At 56.9% G+C, this 18,082-nt stretch overlaps 1 protein-coding gene and 1 long non-coding RNA gene across 3 annotated transcripts in view; both read left to right on the forward strand.

The window, feature by feature from the left end:
• Positions 1–1,439: 1,439 nt before the first annotated feature.
• Positions 1,440–18,082, forward strand: part of DLL3 (delta like canonical Notch ligand 3) — a 260,953-nt gene continuing 244,310 nt past the window's right edge. Inside the window, exons 1-3 of one of the 2 annotated variants that reach the window (XM_043534749.1) lie at positions 1,440–1,768; positions 4,072–4,314; positions 11,181–11,238. In XM_043534749.1, coding sequence (XP_043390684.1) covers positions 1,718–1,768; positions 4,072–4,314; positions 11,181–11,238 — 352 coding nt within the window. In that variant the 5' untranslated portion in view covers positions 1,440–1,717. The remainder of the gene's footprint in view (positions 1,769–4,071; positions 4,315–11,180; positions 11,239–18,082) is intronic. The other variant, XM_037884704.2, reaches the window with a different exon arrangement.
• Positions 14,768–16,313, forward strand: LOC122463661. The gene is made up of 3 exons (XR_006287237.1): positions 14,768–15,572; positions 15,661–15,965; positions 16,167–16,313. It is a non-coding gene; the product is annotated as an uncharacterized LOC122463661 (long non-coding RNA).

Raw genomic sequence — 18,082 nt, forward strand, 5'->3', positions numbered from 1 at the left:
ATAAGGAATTGGGGAAGGGGAGAATAGGATGGACAATGTTCTAATACCATTATATGAAGCAACCCTGTGGCCTTGTCTGGATCCTGTATCACTCCCAAAGGAGAGCACAGAACTCATGTGGGTTCAGAGAGGGCCACCGGGAATGATCAGGGGCCTGGAAAAACTCCTACGAAGGGAGATTGAAAAAGACCCAGGATTGTTCCTGTAGAAAGGAGCTGCGAAGAGGAGACATGATAAATCTCTAACCCGCGGGGCCTGGGAGAGAGAGAACGGAAATCCGGAACCTCTGCACCCTCATCTCATCACACAAGGACAAGGAGACAGGCGCTGAAATTGAAAAAGTGGGGGGGGATTCAAAACCAGGAACGGGAAATGGCTTTTTCACACAAGGTGCATTAGCCTGTGGAAATCCCGGCCACTGGAAGGTGCAGAGGCCAAGAATGTAAGAGTCAAAAAAGGGATGAATCGTTTCTGTGGATAACAAGAATAGTCAGGGTCCTAATAGTTGACGTTGGGCCCCCCCGGTGGCCAACAAGAACATGAGAACGGCCAGACTGGGTCAACCCAATGGTCCATCGGGCTCAGTATCCTGTCTTCTGACAGGGGAGGTTCCTCCTTTCCCTGCAGCATGGGCTGCAGATTTCCCAGGCTGGCCTCATCTAATTAATTCCCTGCCATTGATAGCACCTGGCTCTCTCCTGGTCTCTACCTAAAGTCATTGGGCTCAATGAAGGGGGATGCAGGTGAAACGGCGGGGAGCTCAGCAGGAGGCCAGACTAGGTGAGCTAAGGGTCCCCTAGCTTTAGGCTCTCTGAGATGTTAGCACCCGTCTTTGCAGAGAGATCCAGCCTCCTGCCCCAGGATTTCAGCCCCTTTCTAACTCAGAGTGAGCTTGATTATCCCACAGCTGCCATGGCGGGGGTCTTACGCCTTCCTCCGTTGCCTCTGTTGCTCGCCGGGGAGGCCTGATACCCTGCCAGATGGGCCTCTTCTCTGATCCAGCCGGGGCCATTCCAGCTCAGGGTGTCACCAGTTGGGTGCCCCATAGCCCGAGCTCCCAGCTTTCAGCGGCTGCCTCTCTTCCCACCTGGCCCGGCGGCCCCAGGAGGTTGCTCCGCGGCCCAAGCAGGCCTGCCAAAGGGCCAGGCGAGTGGCACGGAGCCGTGGGCCCTGGGGCAGAGGCATCTCCTGCCAGTGAGGTGCTCTGCCGCCCTGCCCAGTAGGTACCAACCCAGGGGAGGGTCAGGCGTGGGGCTGGAGGGAAAGTCCCAGAACCCACGAGCCCGAGAGGCTGCAGGGGCCCCGGGCCAGCCCGGCTGCTGGGGGTGGGCTCCGCCCTAGTCACTCGCTCGCTCCGCTGGGGGGGGGTTGCCCCTGCCGGTGGGAAGGGGAGGGGGAGCGAAGGGGGCGGGTGCAGCCGGGCCAGGCAACCCGACACCAGGCAGGGCCGGGGTTTAAAAGAGCCGGAGGCGCAGGCGGCCGCTTCGTTCTCCGTGCGCTCCGCTCTGCCTTCCCCGCAGCCTCGGCGGGCTCCTCCAGCCTCCCTCCGCCGGCTCTGGGCTCCGCCGGGCGGGCACCCGCGACCCCCACCTCCCGCGGCCTTCTCCGGCGCGCACCGAGCCCTGCCCAGGGCGCACCGGCTCCCGGCGCGCTCCCCCTTGGACTAAGCTGCTGCTTCAGGGACTTCGCCCCCCAGGGCCACCCGCCTCCTCGCCCCATGGCGACCCTGCTCCTCGCCGGCTTCCTGGCCCTGCTCTGCGCGCAGCTGGTGAGTGACGCCGGGCTCAGGGGGACCTCCCCGGGGGGCAGCGCGCAGGGCAGGGGCGGGCGGGATCTCCCCATGGGGGCAGCCGCGCAGGGCAGGGGCAGAATGGGGGGGGGGCCGCGGGATCTCCCCAAGGGGGCAGCCGCGCAGGGCAGGGGCAGAATGGGGGGGGGGGGGCGCGGGATCTCCCCAAGGGGGCAGCCGCGCAGGGCAGGGGCAGAATGGGGGGGGGGGCGCGGGATCTCCCCAAGGGGGCAGCCGCGCAGGGCAGGGGCAGAATGGGGGGGGGGGGCGCGGGATCTCCCCAAGGGGGCAGCCGCGCAGGGCAGGGGCAGAATGTGGGGGGGGGGGCGCGGGATCTCCCCAAGGGGGCAGCCGCGCAGGGCAGGGGCAGAATGTGGGGGGGGGGGGGGCGCGGGATCTCCCCAAGGGGGCAGCCGCGCAGGGCAGGGGCAGAATGTGGGGGGGGGCGCGGGATCTCCCCAAGGGGGCAGCCGCGCAGGGCAGGGGCAGAATGTGGGGGGGGGCGCGGGATCTCCCCAAGGGGGCAGCCGCGCAGGGCAGGGGCAGTATGGGGGGGTGGGATCTCCCCAAGGGGGGCTGCGCGCAGGGGCACAAGGAGTGGGGATCTGGACCGTTCGAAGGGGGGGAGGGGGCTGTGCACGCCATGGGGTGGGGGTGACGACCGTGATCTCTCCAAGGGGTTTGCACCGGGGGGGGCGGGGTCGGTGACCGCTCCACGGGGGGCTGCGCCCTGGGCAGGAGGTGGGGAGTTGGGAAGGGGGGTTGCTGAGTTGAGTGTGTGGCTGGGGGAGTCGGCTCCAAGAGGAACGTGTCGCGGGCGGGGGAGGAATCGGGACCTTTCTCCGAGAGCTCCGTGCCCTGCCGGGCGCGGACACAGGGACCTCTCCAAGGGGGGGCTGCGCGCTGGGGCGGGGAACCGGGACCTCTCCAAGGGGGGGCTGCGCGCTGGGGCGGGGACCCGGGACCTCTCCAAGGGGGGGCTGCGCGCTGGGGCGGGGAACCGGGACCTCTCCAGGGGGGCCGCGCGCTGGGGCGGGGAACCGGGATCTCTCCAGGGGGGCCGCGCTTGTGGGGGGGACTTCTCGGTGGGGGGTGAGCGCTTTGCAGTGCCCAGGAGCTCCGCGCTCCTGGCAGAGCTGGCGGCTCGGGACCTCGCCACCAGCCCCCGCTCTGACCTGGGGGGATCGGGGAGGGGTCAGGTGACTCGGGCTCACCCCGGGGGTCCCCGCTCGCAGGGAGGGCTGGCAGGACCCCAGAAGGGTTCAGGCACTGTGGAGGGTCTGGGGAAAAGGGGGTCCCTCTTTCGGGGAGGCCCGGGGCGGGGGCTGTTTCCTGGGACGTGTGAGGGGGCGGCGGCGGGGGGGTTGCCCAGGGGCAACCCCTCTCTGGTGGGGAGGGGGGACCCTTGTCGCGGGGTGGGGAGTTCATGAAGGGAACATCGGGGGGAAGGGGGCGGTTCCAGGCTGCGGGGGGGGGATAAACTATGCCCTGGGGGCAGTGGGGGTGCAGGACCCAGGGGGCTGGGTGTCCCGAGGGGGTTGCATAGTCCAGGCGGCGGTGGTGCTCCTGGGGGAGGGGGGGTTACATGGTTCCCAGGACACTTTTGCCCTGGGGGGGGGCAGTGGCAGGGTTGGAGTGGGGGGAGTTTGCCCCTGGGGAAAAGGTGGCAATTTCTCTGGAGAGGGGAGATGAGCCCTGGGCTGTGAGAGGCAACGTGTGTGTGTGTGTGGGGGGGGGGGGGCAGGGTCTCTGCCCTGGGAGGCAAAGGCTTTTAGTTGGGGGGGGGGTGCAAACTATGGAGGGGAGGCCAGGGGGCTTGGAGGTGCCATGGGGGGATTTCACCCCAGGGAGGGACAAGGGTCTTGGGGGCACAATCTCTGAGCTGGGAGGATCTCTGGGTGGATGGGACAGTGGGCTGTGGGGGACTGTGGGCTGGGGGATCTTTGGGGGAGGGGGCAGTGCGCTCAGGGGGCACGGGCTGGGGGATCTTTGGGGGAGGGGGCAGTGCGCTCAGGGGGCACGGGCTGGGGGATCTTTGGGGGAGGGGCAGTGCGCTCAGGGGGCACGGGCTGTGGGTTGGGGGATCTGTGGGGTGGAGGCTGCATGCCGGAGGGTTGGGCTGTGGGGTGGGGATACGTGCTGGGAACGCAGGCTGTGGGGTGGGGGGATCTCTGGGGTGGGGAGCAGTGTGCGGGGAGGATCCAGCTGTGGGGTGGGGGGGATCTGCAGGAGGAGACGGGCAGGGTCCCATGCTAACCCCCCCCCCCCCCCTTGTCCCGCAGGCCCAGCCGGCTGGGGTGTTTGAGCTCCAGGTGCACCGGTTCCGCAGCAGCGCCCCCAGCCTGTGCCCCGGCACCAGCCCCTGCTGCCTTTTCTTCCGCGTCTGCCTCAAGCACGCCCAGGCTGTCGTGTCCCCCGAGCCCCCCTGCACCTTCGGGGCCGCCCTGAGCGACATGGTCCCTGCCGACCGCAACGCTGTGGCCACCAGCGCGCCCATCCGCGTGCCCTTCCACTTCAAGTGGCCGGTGAGAGCCGCCCCACAGTGCCCTCCCCCCATATTACACCCCTCCCCCCCAGTAATACACCCCCAGCACCCCACAATAACCCCCATTATACACCCCCTACCCCAGTAATACACCTCCATTGTATACCTCCTCATCCAGGGCCCTTCCCCATAGTACACCCTGTTATAATCCCCTCCCCCTAATAATTCAGTCCCATTAAACGTCCCCTCTTCCCAGTTATTCATCCCCATTCAACTCCCACCTCTTCCACCCCCTCCTCCCCCGCGGCCAACAAGAACATGAGAAAGGCCAGACTGGGTCAGCCCAATGGTCCATCGGGCTCAGTATCCTGTCTTCTGACAGCAGCAAGTGCCAGATGTTTAAAGGGAGTGAACACAACCAGGGCAATCATCGAGTGATCCATCCCCCATCGTCCAGTCCCACCTTCTGGCAGTTGGAAGTTCAGGGACCTGGAGCATGGGGTTGCATCCCTGGTCCTTTTGGCCAATAGCCATTGATGGACCTGTCCTCCAGCAACTTACCTAATTTTTTTTTTTTTTTAAACTCTCAGCCTTCACAACATCCCCTGGCAGGGAGTTCCACAGGTTGACTGTGTGCTGGGTGACGAAGTACTTCCTGTTTGTTTTAAACCTGCTGCCCATTAATTTCACTGGGTGACCCCTAGTTCTTGTGTGACATGAAGGGGTGAATAACACTTTCCCTCGTCACTTTCTCCACCCCAGTCATAATGTTATAGCCCTCCGTCATGTCCCCCCGCAGGCGTCTCTTTTCCAAGCTGAACCATCCCAGGTTTGAAATTCTCCCCTCGTATGGAAGCTGCTCCATCCCCCTCATCATTTTTGTTGCCCTTCGCTGCCCTTTCCCCATTTCTAATACATCGTTTTTGAGATGGGAGCGACCAGATCTGCACCCCATATTCAGGGTGTGGGCGTACCGTGGCTTTATATAGAGGCAACGTGATATTTTCTGTCATCTTCTCTGTCCTTTTCCTAATGGTTCCTAACAGTCTGTGTTCACTTTTCTCACTGCCGCTGCACATTGAGCGGATGATTTCGGAGAACTATCTGCAGTGACTCCAAGGTCTCTCTCTTGAGTGGTGACAGCTAATTTAGACCCCCTCATTGAATATGCATATTGGGGATCATGCTTTCCAACGTGCATTACTTTGCATTTATCAACATTGAATTTCATCTGCCATTTTGTCACCCAGTTTTGTGTGGTCCCTTTGTAACTCTTCGCAGTCTGCTCTCGACTTAACTGTCTTGAGTAGTTTTGTATCCTCTTTAAATTTTGCCACCTCACTGTTCATCCCTTTTTCCATGTCATTTATGAATATGTTGAACAGCCCTGGTCCCAGCACCGACCCCTGGAGGACACTTCTATTTACATGTCTCCATTCTGAAAACAATTTATTCCTTCCCTTTGTTTCCTGTCTTTTAACCCGGGAGAGGACCTTCCCTCTTATCCCGTGCTTAAGAGCCTTTGATGAGGGACCTTGTCAAAGGCTTTGTGAAAGTCCAAGTACATTATATCCACTGGATCACCTGTGTTCACATACTTACTGACCCCCTCAAAGAATTCTAATAGATTGGTGAGGCATGATTTCCCGATACAAAAGCTGTGTTAACTCTTCCCCAAAGTAGCGTGTTCTTCTGTGTGTCTGATAAATCTGTTCTTTACTCTAGTTTCAACCAATCTACCTGATACTGAAGTCAGGCTTACAGGCGTGTAATTGCCAGGATCCCCTCTGGAGCCGTTTTTTGTTTTAAATCCGTGTTACATTAGCTTCCCTCCAGTTGTCCGGTACAGACTGATTTAAGTGATAGGTTTTCTACCATGGTTAGGAGTTCTGAAGGAACTCAGATGTGAAACGGCAGAACTCTTGGCTGAATACCACCTGGTCCTGGTGACTTATTACCATTTAATTTATCTATTTGTTCCGAAACCTCCTCTATCGCCACCTCCATCTGGGACCGTTTCTCAGATTTGTCACCTAACAATAATGGCTCAGGCGTGGGAATCTCCCTCGCATCCTCTGCAGTGAAGACCGATGCACAGAATTAATTTAGTTTCTCTGCAACGGCCTCGTCGTCTTTAAGTGCTCCTTGATCACCTCGAGCGTCCGGTGGCCCCAATGACCGTTTAGCAGGCTTCCTGCTTCTGATCTACTTAAAAATGTTTGCTGTTAGTTTTTGTGTCCTTAGCTATGTGCTCTTCAAGTTCTTTCTTGGCCTGCCTGCCTTATACTTTTACACTTGACTTGCCACAGTTTGTCCCTTTCTATTTTCCTCACTAGGATTTGACTTTCAATTTTTAAAGGATGCCTTTTTGCCTCCAACCGCCTCTTTTACTCTGCTGTTTAGCTACGGGGGCATTTTTTTGGTCCTCTTGCTTTTTTTATTTTATTTGGAGGTATACATTAGGTTTTGAGCCTCTATTATGGTGTTTTTAAATAGTTTCCATGCAGCTTGCAGGCGTTTCACTCTTGTGACTGTTCCTTTTAATTCCTGTTTAACTCATTTCCTCAATTTTGTGTCGTTCTCCTTTTTTTTTTTTTTTTTTTTTGAAGTTAAATGCTACCATGGCGGATTTTGTTGGTATTTTCCCCTCTACCAGGCTGCTAAATTTAATTACATTGTGGTTACTCTTACCGAGCGGTTCAGCCATATTCACCCTTTGGACCAGATCCTGTGTGCCACCCTGGACTAAATCAAGAATTGCCTCCTCCCTTGTGAGTTCCAGGGCTAGCTGCTCCAAGAAGCCGACATTAATGGTGTCTAGAAATCTTATCTCCGCATCCCGCTCTGAGCTGACATGTACCCAGTCAATATGGGGATAGCTGAAGTCCCGCATTATCATTGAGTTTTCTGCCTTTGTAGCCTCTCTAATCTCTCTGTCACCATCCTGGCCAGGTGATCGGCAGGATATTCCTACTGCTAGACACTTATTAGTCAAGCCTGGAATTTCTATCCACAGAGTTTGTGGTACAGTTTGATTCATTTAAGATTTTACTTTCTTTGATTTTCTAGGGCCGTTCCCACACCAGCACCACCTGCTCGGTCCTTCTGATATATTTTGTACCCTCGTATTATTGTCCCATTGACTATCCTCGTTCCACCCCGTTTCCATGATGTCTATTATATTAATATCCTCACTTAATACCAGGCACTCTGGTTCACCCCTCTTCGCATTTACACTTCTAGCATTTGTAGATAAGCACTTGTCCATTTTGTCGATATCCGAAACTCGCCTTCATGTGCTATATTTAAACCGGACTCTCTTACTGCTGACTGCACTTCCCTAGCTCCTAACTGTACGTTACCAGATGTAACTTCTTTACTAGGATATAGCTCCCTTTTAATAGATCCTCCCCTACGAGATGTTTCTGCCCAAACCGGGTGATCCTCCGCACCTGTCGGCTTTCCCCCAGCCCTGAGTATAAAAACTTCCCTACGACCTTTTACATTGTACATGCCAGCAATTGGGTTCGGTTTTGGTTTGGGTGGAGCCCATCCTTCCTCTCTAGGCGTCGCCTTTCTCAAAAGGTTCCCCAGTTCCCAGTGCTTAATTTGCAATGAAAGAGGCGTCAGGACTCAAGGAATTTTTTTACATTCATAACGGATGCACCAAGCCCAGAGATGCCGGGGCTGTGAACTGCCAAGCCCACAGGTGCCGGGGCTCAGACCTCGCACAAGTTAAGCACTGCCAGTTCCTAATCAACCTAAGTCCCTCCTCCCTACACCATCGTCTCATCCACGCCTTGAGACCCTGCAGTCCTGCCTGTCTGTCTGGCCCTGCGTGTGGAACTGGGAGCGTTTCAGGGAATGCTCCCATGGAGGTCCTGGACTTCAATCTCCTACCCAGCAGCCTAAATTTGGCCTCCAGGACCTCTCTCCTGTCCTTCCCTATGTCACTGGTACCTACATGTACCATGACCACTGGCTCCTCCCCAGCACTACACACAAGTCTGTGTCGATACCTTGAGAGATCCATAACTTCCACACCTGGCAGGCAATTCACTGGGCGGTTCTCCCGGTCATCACAAACCCAACTATTAAAACAAACAAAAGGAAGTCGTTTTTTCATACAATGTACAACCTGTGGAACTCCTTGCCAGGGGATGTTGTGAAGGCCAAGACTATAGCAGGGCTCAGAAAAGAACTAGATAAGTTCATGGGGGATAGGTCCATCAAGGGCTATGAGCCAGGATGGGCAGGGAAGGTGTCCCTAGGGCTCTGTTTGCCAGAAGCTGGGAATGAGCAACAGGGTAACTGATGATGACCTGTTCTGTTCATTCCCTCTGGGGCAGTTGATCTTGGCCATTATAGCAAGACTGGATACTAGGCTAGATGGACCTTTGATCTGACCCAGTATGGCCATTCTTATGTTACTGTATCCATATTTCTACTGATCGACTCCCCCATCGCTATGACCTGTCTCTTCCTAATAACTGCCCCCCCCCCCCCGAGGGGAGGGCCTCAGTGTGAGAGGAGACCATGATATCATAGAATCATAGACTATCAGGGTTGGAAGGGACCTCAGGAGGTCATCTAGTCCAACCCCCTGCTCAAAGCAGGACCGATCCCCAATTTTTGCCCTGGATTCCTAAATGGCCCCCTCAAGGATTGAACTCACAACCCTGGGTTTAGCAGGCCAATGCTCAAACCACTGAGCTATCCCTCGCCCCCCCCGGAAGGAGGGTCCCAACGATGACGAAGCCTTGGCTGGCATGATTTAGTTGGGGGTTGGTCCTGCTTTGAGCAGGGGATTGGACTAGGTGACCTCCTGAGGTCTCTTCCAACCCTGATCTTCTATGATGGGATTGTTTCCCTCCGCCCCAGCCTGATGATCTCCTTCCCGGAGACTTCCCCCCTCCTCAGCAGCACAGAGGCTGTCAGATGGGGTGGAACCCGCTCTCCTGTGTCCCCAAAAGTCTTCTCTCTGTACCCCTCTGTCTCCCTCAGCTCCTCCGGTCTCCAGAGCCCGCACTCGGTCTCTGAGAGCCAAGAGCTGCTGGCACCGAATGCCCACGTAAGGCCCCCGGCCCACGCAGCAGGTCACGGCACAAGCTGTGTTCAGTGCTATGAACAGGGAGCCCCCCAGTCTGCTCTGGATGCCTGTCTGCGGTATTTTTACTCTAGCAGGGATTTTGGGGAGGGGGGGTGTTCTTGGCCAAGTTTCGAGTCTGTTTGTTAGGTGTGTCTGCCTCTCATGCTCCCTCACCAAATTCCCCTGGTCGCAGCTCCTCTGGGGAGCTGGGTTGGTGACCCCCTGAGTTTGCCCCGCCCCCGGCGTCGAGGGTCCCCAGAGGGATCAGGGCTCAAGCGATGGTGGGCCCGAGCCTCGTGATGGAGCCCTCAGCCTAGCCTAGCCAGCTGCTTGGTCAGCACAACCCCCCACCCAACAGGCCCCATGATACTCTTTTTTTCATACACCCCCTTCCTCCAGCCCCTCCCCCAATAACACACGGCCTTCCCCAGCTCCCTCCCTAATAATACATCCCCATTATCCCCCCCCCCCCCCCATTACTATATTGCACTCCCATTATATATCCCTTGGATCCCTCTCCCCCAGCATCACCCCTATAATGTCTCCCCTCAGGACTCTTCCCCCATAATACAGCCCACCCCCTGCAATTCTACAGTGACTCGGAGCCATTCTGGGTTGCTTGGTAAACTGGGCACAAGCCAACAGTGTGTGGGGGTGTTTGGTTTTTTTTAAACACACCTAAATGTCAATGGAGACACCTCGGCACTAAGTCTGTTGGCCGTACTGACAGGCTGGGGGGGCTCTCGCGCTGTGATTCTGAAAAAGATCCGGAGGTCGTGGTGGATAATCAGCGGAACAGGAGCTCCCCGTGTGACGCCCGGGCCAAAAGGGCTCATGCGATCCTGGGCTGTATAAACAGGGGACTCTCACGTAGGAGCAGAGAGGTTCTTTCCCCTCTATGTTTGGCCCTGGTGCGACCGCTGCTGGGATCCTGTGTCCGGTTCTGGTGCCCACCATTCAAGGAGGATGTTGATGAATTGGAGAGGGGTCAAAGAAGAGTCTCGAGAATGATCAGGGGGTTAGAAAACCTGCCTGGTAGTGAGAGACTCACAGAGCTCGATCTGTTTAGCAAGATGAGCTGGTGACTGGATCCCAGGCTATCGACACCTGCCCAGGGAACAAACATTTAATCAAGGTCCCTTCAGCCTATCAGAGAAAGGCCCAACGGCTGGGAGTTGACGCGGGAGGCATTCAGCCTGGAAAGAAGGCGTTCGTTTTTAACAGGGAGGGTAATTAACCACTGGAGCAACTGACTGAGAGGCGCGGTGCATTCTCCAGCACTGGCCGTTTTAAAGTGCCGACAGGATGTTTTGCTAACAGGGAATTATTCTGGGGCAGGTCTCTGGCCTGTGCTGTCCAGGGGGGTCAGATTAGATGATCACTATGGGCCCTTCTGAGTTTATAACTTTATTCCTACGCCCCCCACCCCTCAAATTCCCCTCCCCCAAGTAAGACATGCCCAGCATTCCTCTCCTCCCAATGCCCCCAGTTAGGCGCCCCCAGGGCAGCCTTCTGTTTCCCCAACCCCAGTTCTCCTCCTACGTCCCCCCCACCCCTCAAGTTCCCCTCCCCCAAGTAAGACATGCCCAGCATCCCTCTCCTCCCAATGCCCCCAGTTAGGCGCCCCCAGGGCAGCCTTCTGTTTCCCCCACCCCAGTTCTCCTCCTATTGTGCACCTTCTCCTCCCCCACCCCCCAGGCTCCTCCTCCTTAGCCCCATGCTCCCCCCCCCCCCATCCATCCCACCATCCCATCTCTGTCCCGGGCCACCCCTCTCCACCCCACCCCCTCACGCTCTCTGCTCTCTCTCCGCTCCAGGGCACCTTCTCCCTCATCATCGAGACGTGGAGAGCCGAAGCGGGCGAGCCGTCCACAGGTGAGCGATACCCCAGCCGCCACCAGGGGGCGCTGCGGGGGTGGGGTGTGTGGGCAGCCCCATCTTTTTGGAGAACTTTGTTTTGGGGGGCCACCCCAGGCTCACACAGAACCTACACCCTGACTGATGGGACACCCCCTCTCCCCCGGTCCTGCACCTGGTCCCCCGGGTCTGCCCTCCCCACCCCCAACTCACTAGGGCCAGATGATGCCAACGCTGGCCCCTTGGCACATCACATCATAAGCCCCTATGGTTCCCCCCCCCACATCGTGAGTCTGACTGCCTAAGGGACAGCAGGGACCCCCTCCGCCAGAGAAGCAGGGTGGCAGTGGGGGGTCCCAGTACTTACCTCTGCAGCCAGGATGTGTCTGCTTGGTGGGGTAGGGGGAGGTGCTGGACCTGATGCACTGTGCCCCTCCTGCCCCAGGCAGAGCTCCCTGCTGGGGTGAGGCTCGCAGGATGAAGTAATGGGGCTGGCAATAAAAAGCCCCCTCAGATTGCTTGAGGCAGCTGTCCCCTCACAGAGCAACAGGTTCAGGCTCTCTGCAGACCCAGGCAGTGTCACTGCTTTGGTTACCCCAGACCCCGTTCTTCCCAGTCACAAGGGCTAGAGAATTTCTTCTTTGAAGCATGGAGCCGGGGATCTTGCTGGGATCATGTGACTGCTGGAACTGGGACCCACCAGGCCTGTTGTGTGCACATGCCTTAAACCGGCCCCGCAACCCACCCCAACTCCTCCACTCCAGCCAGCTCCTGTGCTCCTCCCCTCCTCCAAAGATGTGGAGCTTGAAGCCTTCTGGGTTCTGGGACTGTCCCGGGGCAGCCCAGCCCGACACGCCCACTCCCGAGCGGCTCGAGCTCACGCGCGGCAGCCCCAGCCCCATGTGGGCAGGCCGAACGGGCAGGGTGCAGTGTGCTCGGGCCATGCCCCTGCCTCGCCCCCACATGCACCCCCGGAACAGCCCTACACTGGCACTTTGCCCCCTTATCGCCTGTGCCCCCCCAGGACGGGCACCCACCAGCCCATCTCTCCCATGCTGCCCATATTTACCAGCATGTCAACTCCATGCCCCTGGCATCCCCCAGGATGGGCACCCACTAGCCCTTTGCCCCCGTGTCGATGGGCATCCCCCCGGGACGGGCATCCACCCACATGTCGACCCCGTACCGCCCACTTCCCCCAGGGTGGCCCCCACCCTCTTCTGCATCCCTGTGGCGCCGGCGTAGAGGGCTGGGGCCTGGATCCAAACTTCCCCTCGGTCTGAGGGTGCCCGGCAGCAGGGTTTGGGATTCGGGCACCAGGCCATGCCATTCCCAGTCACCCCCCATCTCCACCCACTCCCAGCTGAAGTACACAGTAGCGGAGCAAGGCTCAGCCCTAGGGAATTGTGGGATTCCTTTTCGGGGGCGGGGGGGAAGTAGCAAACCTGGGGAGGGGGCAGGGAGCAGGCGCTTCCCTGGGTGGGATTGAGCAGCTGTAACCAGGAGGCAGGGATGGGGAGGAAATTCCTGGGACACCCCCCACCCCAATTCCCTTACAGCCTTCAGCTCCGGGTCCCTGGCTCCAGGAGGCGGAATTGGGGACACCGATATCCATGATGGGTACTGGAGCCAGCAGGGGTGAGGGAAAGCAGCTGATGGAGACACTGGGTGCTAGTGATCAGGGGAGGGTGCGGGGGGGGACGGACCACGTCAGCCCCTGGCGGCATGGGGAGAATTCCAGAGGTGGGGGGCAGAGGAGCTGGGTGCTGGGGGTGGGGGGATCCCAGCTGGGGATGGGGGCAGAGGAGATGGAGGGGGGGGGAATCCCAGTGCAGGATGGGGGGCAGAGGAGCCAGGTACTGGAGGGGGGCGTATCCCAGTGCAGGGTTGGGGGCAGAGGAGCCGGGTGCCGGGGGTGGGTGAGGGATGCCAGCGGTGGGTGGGGGCAGAGGATCCTGGTGCCAGGGGGGATGGTGATCCCAGTGAGGGGTGGGGGGGCACAGACCCTGGGTGCCGGAGGCGGGGGATCCCAGTGAGGGGGTCACACTGCTGGGTGCTGGGGAGAGGAACCATCCCCTGCCCTTCCACACAAACCCTGTTGCTGGGGCTGGAGCATTCGATCCTCTTTGTACCGGATCCTGTAGCAAGGGGAGGATGGGTAGGGGGGCGACTGGGCAGGGGCAGGGTGGGGATGGGTAGTGGGGGGGAGGGGGAGGCTGGTTGGGGGAGGAATGGGTGGTGGTGAGGCCTGGGGGTGGGTGGTTGGCTGGGTGACAGGTGGGACGGGATGGTGTGTGTGTGTGTGGGGGGGAGTCTGGCTGGAAGCGGGGTGGGGCTAGGATGGTGCATATGGGGGAGTCCGTCCGGAAGTGGGGAGGAAGGTGGGGGTGGGTTGGCACTGGGTGAGGGTGGCTGGCTGGGGGAGGGGTGGGGCTCCCAGCTGCGGGGGGCGGGGGCCCAGTGGCCATGCTGTGTGGCTGGAGCAGGCTGGGAGTGAGGAGCCAAGGCGCAGGCAGGGCAAGTGCTGGCTGGTGGGACACCTTGGGGGGAGGAGCAACCCCCTCAATTCCCCCCCCATCCCCTCCCCCGATGCAGGACTCTGTTCTGAGATGAGGGGCCAAAGCTGCAGGCTCCAGGACAGGGTGTGTGTGGGGGAGGAGGGGGGCTCTGACTTGGGGGGAGAACTGGTGAGGGAAGGGGGTGGGGAGTGGCAGAATGCTGGGAGTTTGGGGGGAGAGGGGTCCCAGAGGGATGGAGAGGGGAATATGGGGGGGAAGGGAATGGGGTCCCAGGGTGGAATATGGGGGGGGGGAGAAGGGAATGGGGGTCCCAGGGGATGGGTAGGGGGAATAAAGGGGGGGAGGGAATGAGGGTTCTGGGGGGGATGAGGCAGGGAATATGGGGTGCAGGAGGCCATGGGAGTGCAGGAGGAAGGAAGGGGCACTCTAGGGTGGGTTGAGTGGGGAGGACAACATGGAGGAAGGGTCTGATGCTCCTGGGGTACCCAGGGCTGTGAGGCACCTCGCCACCACCTGCCCTTAGCATGAGGAACCCCTGTCTGGGCCTGTCGGGGCTCTGCTCCCCAGCTTCCCTGGCTTGGGGAACACAAGCGCTCCCCTCCCAGCCTAGGCAGGCCCTGCTGGCCCTCTGCACGTTACCAGCAGCCCCCCGCACCATGAGCATCCCCCTGGAGCACCCGGTCCCTGCTCCAGCTGGCACTCACCACATTCACAGCCCCACTGCTCCCAAAGGAACAGCCCAGCCCGGCTTCCCGGATCCATCTCAGCTCCCTGCACCCTGAACCCCCAGGCCTTAGTCACGTTCAGAGGGAATTCAGGTGTATCTCGCAGAGACCAGAGCTTCAAGTAACAGCAAGGAGGTAGAATGATTGGACGCAATAAGTTACATCCACACCAGAACTAGAACCCAGACTGCAGTTACCAGACACTCCTCTCTCCAGAGACCAGCTCCCCCCATGTCCTTCCCCCAGCCTCTAACAGCCAGGCCGGCTGGCACCCTGCGTTCCTAAGACAAACCTGTTGGCAGCTTAGTTCCTGGGTGTCTCTCTGCATTCTCCAGGCTTCTTCTTTGATCTTAGTCATAAGCAGGACCCGCCCCCACCGCGAGGCCGTGCGTGCCTGTAGATCTTGTTCTCTCTTGGCGACTTCGTGGTCTCGATTAGCTGGACGCGCCGTGTGCAGAGAGACTCCCGTTGTAAGACGCGCAATACACGACGATCAGTTGGGGCAAGAGAAGCGTCTCCTACCCCGCCTGCCTGCCCGGAACCTGTGTATCACCTGGTGACCTGGCCTAACGTACACACCTTAGAACGTATAGATACATAACTCCTTAAATATCGTCCGTACATACGTCACGGGCTGGGTAGGACGATGTCAGCAGAGACCTCACATGCCCCCCCTTTGGTGCGCTATTATGCAGACCTCAGACCTAGTGGTCCCTGTAAACCCCTCTGCCCCCCTTGGGCCCTTTGCCAATGGCCATCAGGAGGTCCCTGGGCCGCAAAGGGATTCATAGATTCTAAAGACACAAGGGGCCACTCAGATAATTTCATCGGCTTTCCTGTCGAAAGCCGGCCACAGGACTGCCCTGCGTTAATTCCTGGTGGTGCTAGAGGGGGGAAAAAAGAAACATCCCATCTGGGTTTAAAAATTGTCCGGGACGGAGAATCCACCATGACTCTGGGTGAGTTGTTCCAAAGGTTGGCTGCCTTCGCTGTTAAAAATGCACACCTTATCGCCCACCTGGATGTGCCCGGCTTCCGTGTCCAACCACTGGGTCCTGTTAGACCTCCCTGCGCTGGACTGAGGTGCCCCTTTTCAACGTGTTCCCAGGTAGGTACTGATCACCTGGGATCCAGACACCCCGAACCTTCTCTTTGTGCAGTTAAATTGCTTGAGCTCTTTGAATCTCGCACACAAGGCAGGTGTTCTAACCCTCCGATCATTCTCGTGACTCTTCTCCGACCCCTCTCCAATTTACCAACATCCTCCTTGAATTGTGGGCTCCAGAACTGGACGCAAGATTCCAGCAGCGGTCGCACCAGGGCCAACTACAGAGGGGAAATAAACTCTTTGCTCCTGCTTGAGATTCCCCTGTTGATGCATCCCAGGGTCACACTAGCCCTTTTGGCCACAGCGTCATGCTGGGAACTTGTGTTTTGTATCCAACACAACTCCCAGGTCTTTCTCAGAGTCACAGCTTCCCAGGATGGAGTTCCCCATCATGTAAGTATGCCCTGCATTCTTTGTTCCACAATAAATCACCTTACATTTAGCTGTATTAAAACACATTTTGTTTGCTTGCGCCCAGTTTACCGGGTGCTCCAGATTGCTCTGTATTGGTGACCTGTCCTCTACTTTATTTACCACTCCCTCGATCTTTGTCATCTGCAACTTCATCAGTGATAATTTTATGTTTCCTTCTAGGTCATTGTTAAAAATATCCAGTAGTGAAGGGCCAAGAACTCATCCCTGCGGGACCCCACTAGAAACGGACCCACTTGATGACTATTCCCTATTTACAGTTACCTTTTGAGACCTGTCACTTAGCCAGCGATAATCCATATAATGTGGGCCGTGTTAATTTTGTATCTTTCTAGTTTTTAATAAAGATGTTGTGTACTATCCAGTCAAATGCCTTACAGAAATCTAAGTATATCTCATCAGCACCATTATCTTTATCAACCAAACTAATTTTCCATAAACCCATTTTACTTGAAATTAATTATATTACCCTCCTTTGATTCTTTATTAATCAAGTCCCATATCAGCCTCTCCATTATCTTGCCTGGGATTGATGTGAGTCTGACTGCCTATAATTACCTGGGTCACCCTGTTTATCCTTTCTGAATACTGGCTCAAGGGTAGCTTTCTTCCAGTCTTCTGGAACTTCTTGACTTACACGACTTATTGAAAAGCAACATTAATGGATCAGCAAGCTCCTTGGCCAGCTCTTTTAAAACTCTTGGGTGCAAGTTATCTGGACTTGCTGATACTTTAGTAGCTGCTGTTTAAACATCCTCCAGAGATACTAGTGGAATGGGAAGTGTTATCATCCTATGATCTGACTATATAATTTGTTCCCACCCTCACAAATACAGAACATAAATATTTACTGAACATTTTTGCCTTTTCTGAATTAATATTGAGAATTCTACCATTTCCATGTAGTAATGGATCAACACTATTGCTAGGATTCTTTTTCTTCCTAATATACTTTTAAAATATCCTTCTTATTGTCTTTAACTTGGTTGGCCATAAAGTTCTCCTTTTGCTTCCCTTATCCGTTTTCTACAGTTCCTAGCTTCAGATTTATATTCATTACTATGAACTTCCCCTGTATTCTGTTTGTTTATATATATAGTAGCTGCTTTCACTTCCCCTCTATGCCAGGTTGTTTTTTCCACCAATGCAGTCTTCTTTCTCAAGTTGTGGCTTTTGAGGCATGTAGTAAAGTTTTCTTGAATAATTCCCAATTATCATTCACATGCGTCTGGTTAAATTCTTCCTCCCAGCTGATTTGGCTTATAATTGTTTTAAAGTTTTTTGTGAAGTTGGCCCTTTTAAAGCCCTGTATTAGTGGTTTGCACTTTATTCTGTTTGCCCAGCTCAAATGTGGTCAAGTCATGAGCACTTGTTCCAAAGTTACTATTCATTTTTTAGTTCTTCTTTGAGTCGTGTCCCTATGGGTGCTCCGCCTGAGGTGTGTCTGCGTCCCTGCGCCGCTGGTCGGAGAACTTCGGCAGCCGTGTCCGCTGGGCTCGCACATGCGCTGTCTCTCTTCGTGCTGCGCCATGAGTCTACCCGTCCTCCGTTCTTTCTCTGCTGCCTGTCCATTTGCAGATCCTTAACTCTCCTTTCAGTTGTTAATATTTAGCTTCCAAGAGCTCTTTAGCCTTCTTTTATCTTTATTTTGACTGAAGAAGAAGAAAAAACAAGAAAGAAAAGAGTTCATTGTTCAAATCGGCCCCTGGACAAGGCTATGCCCGGTTCTCTGGGCTTCAAGAAATGTCGCACTTGCAGCGAGGCCATCCCTCTTGCGGACAAGCGCACTCAGTGCGTTTGCTGCCTCGGTGAGGGCCACATCCAATGAAAGCGTTCCCTCTGCCAGCAACTTCGACCGAGATCCCGCACAGACTGAGAGCTTCACCAGAAGATCATCTTTTGGGAGGCAGCTCTCCGACCGCAGGGTCCGGGAATATACCACCAGATGGCACTGCCGCCATCCTGGTATGCTCACCCATGGGCACCACCAGGGCTCATGCCACCGCATTGGCTGTACTGGGTCCCCCGGGCAGTGCACTGTCAGCCTTCCTTCCAGGGCACCACATGTCACCAGAAGC

Source organism: Chelonia mydas, chromosome 23 (genome assembly GCF_015237465.2).
Source record: "Chelonia mydas isolate rCheMyd1 chromosome 23, rCheMyd1.pri.v2, whole genome shotgun sequence".
NCBI classification, from domain to species: domain Eukaryota; kingdom Metazoa; phylum Chordata; order Testudines; family Cheloniidae; genus Chelonia; species Chelonia mydas.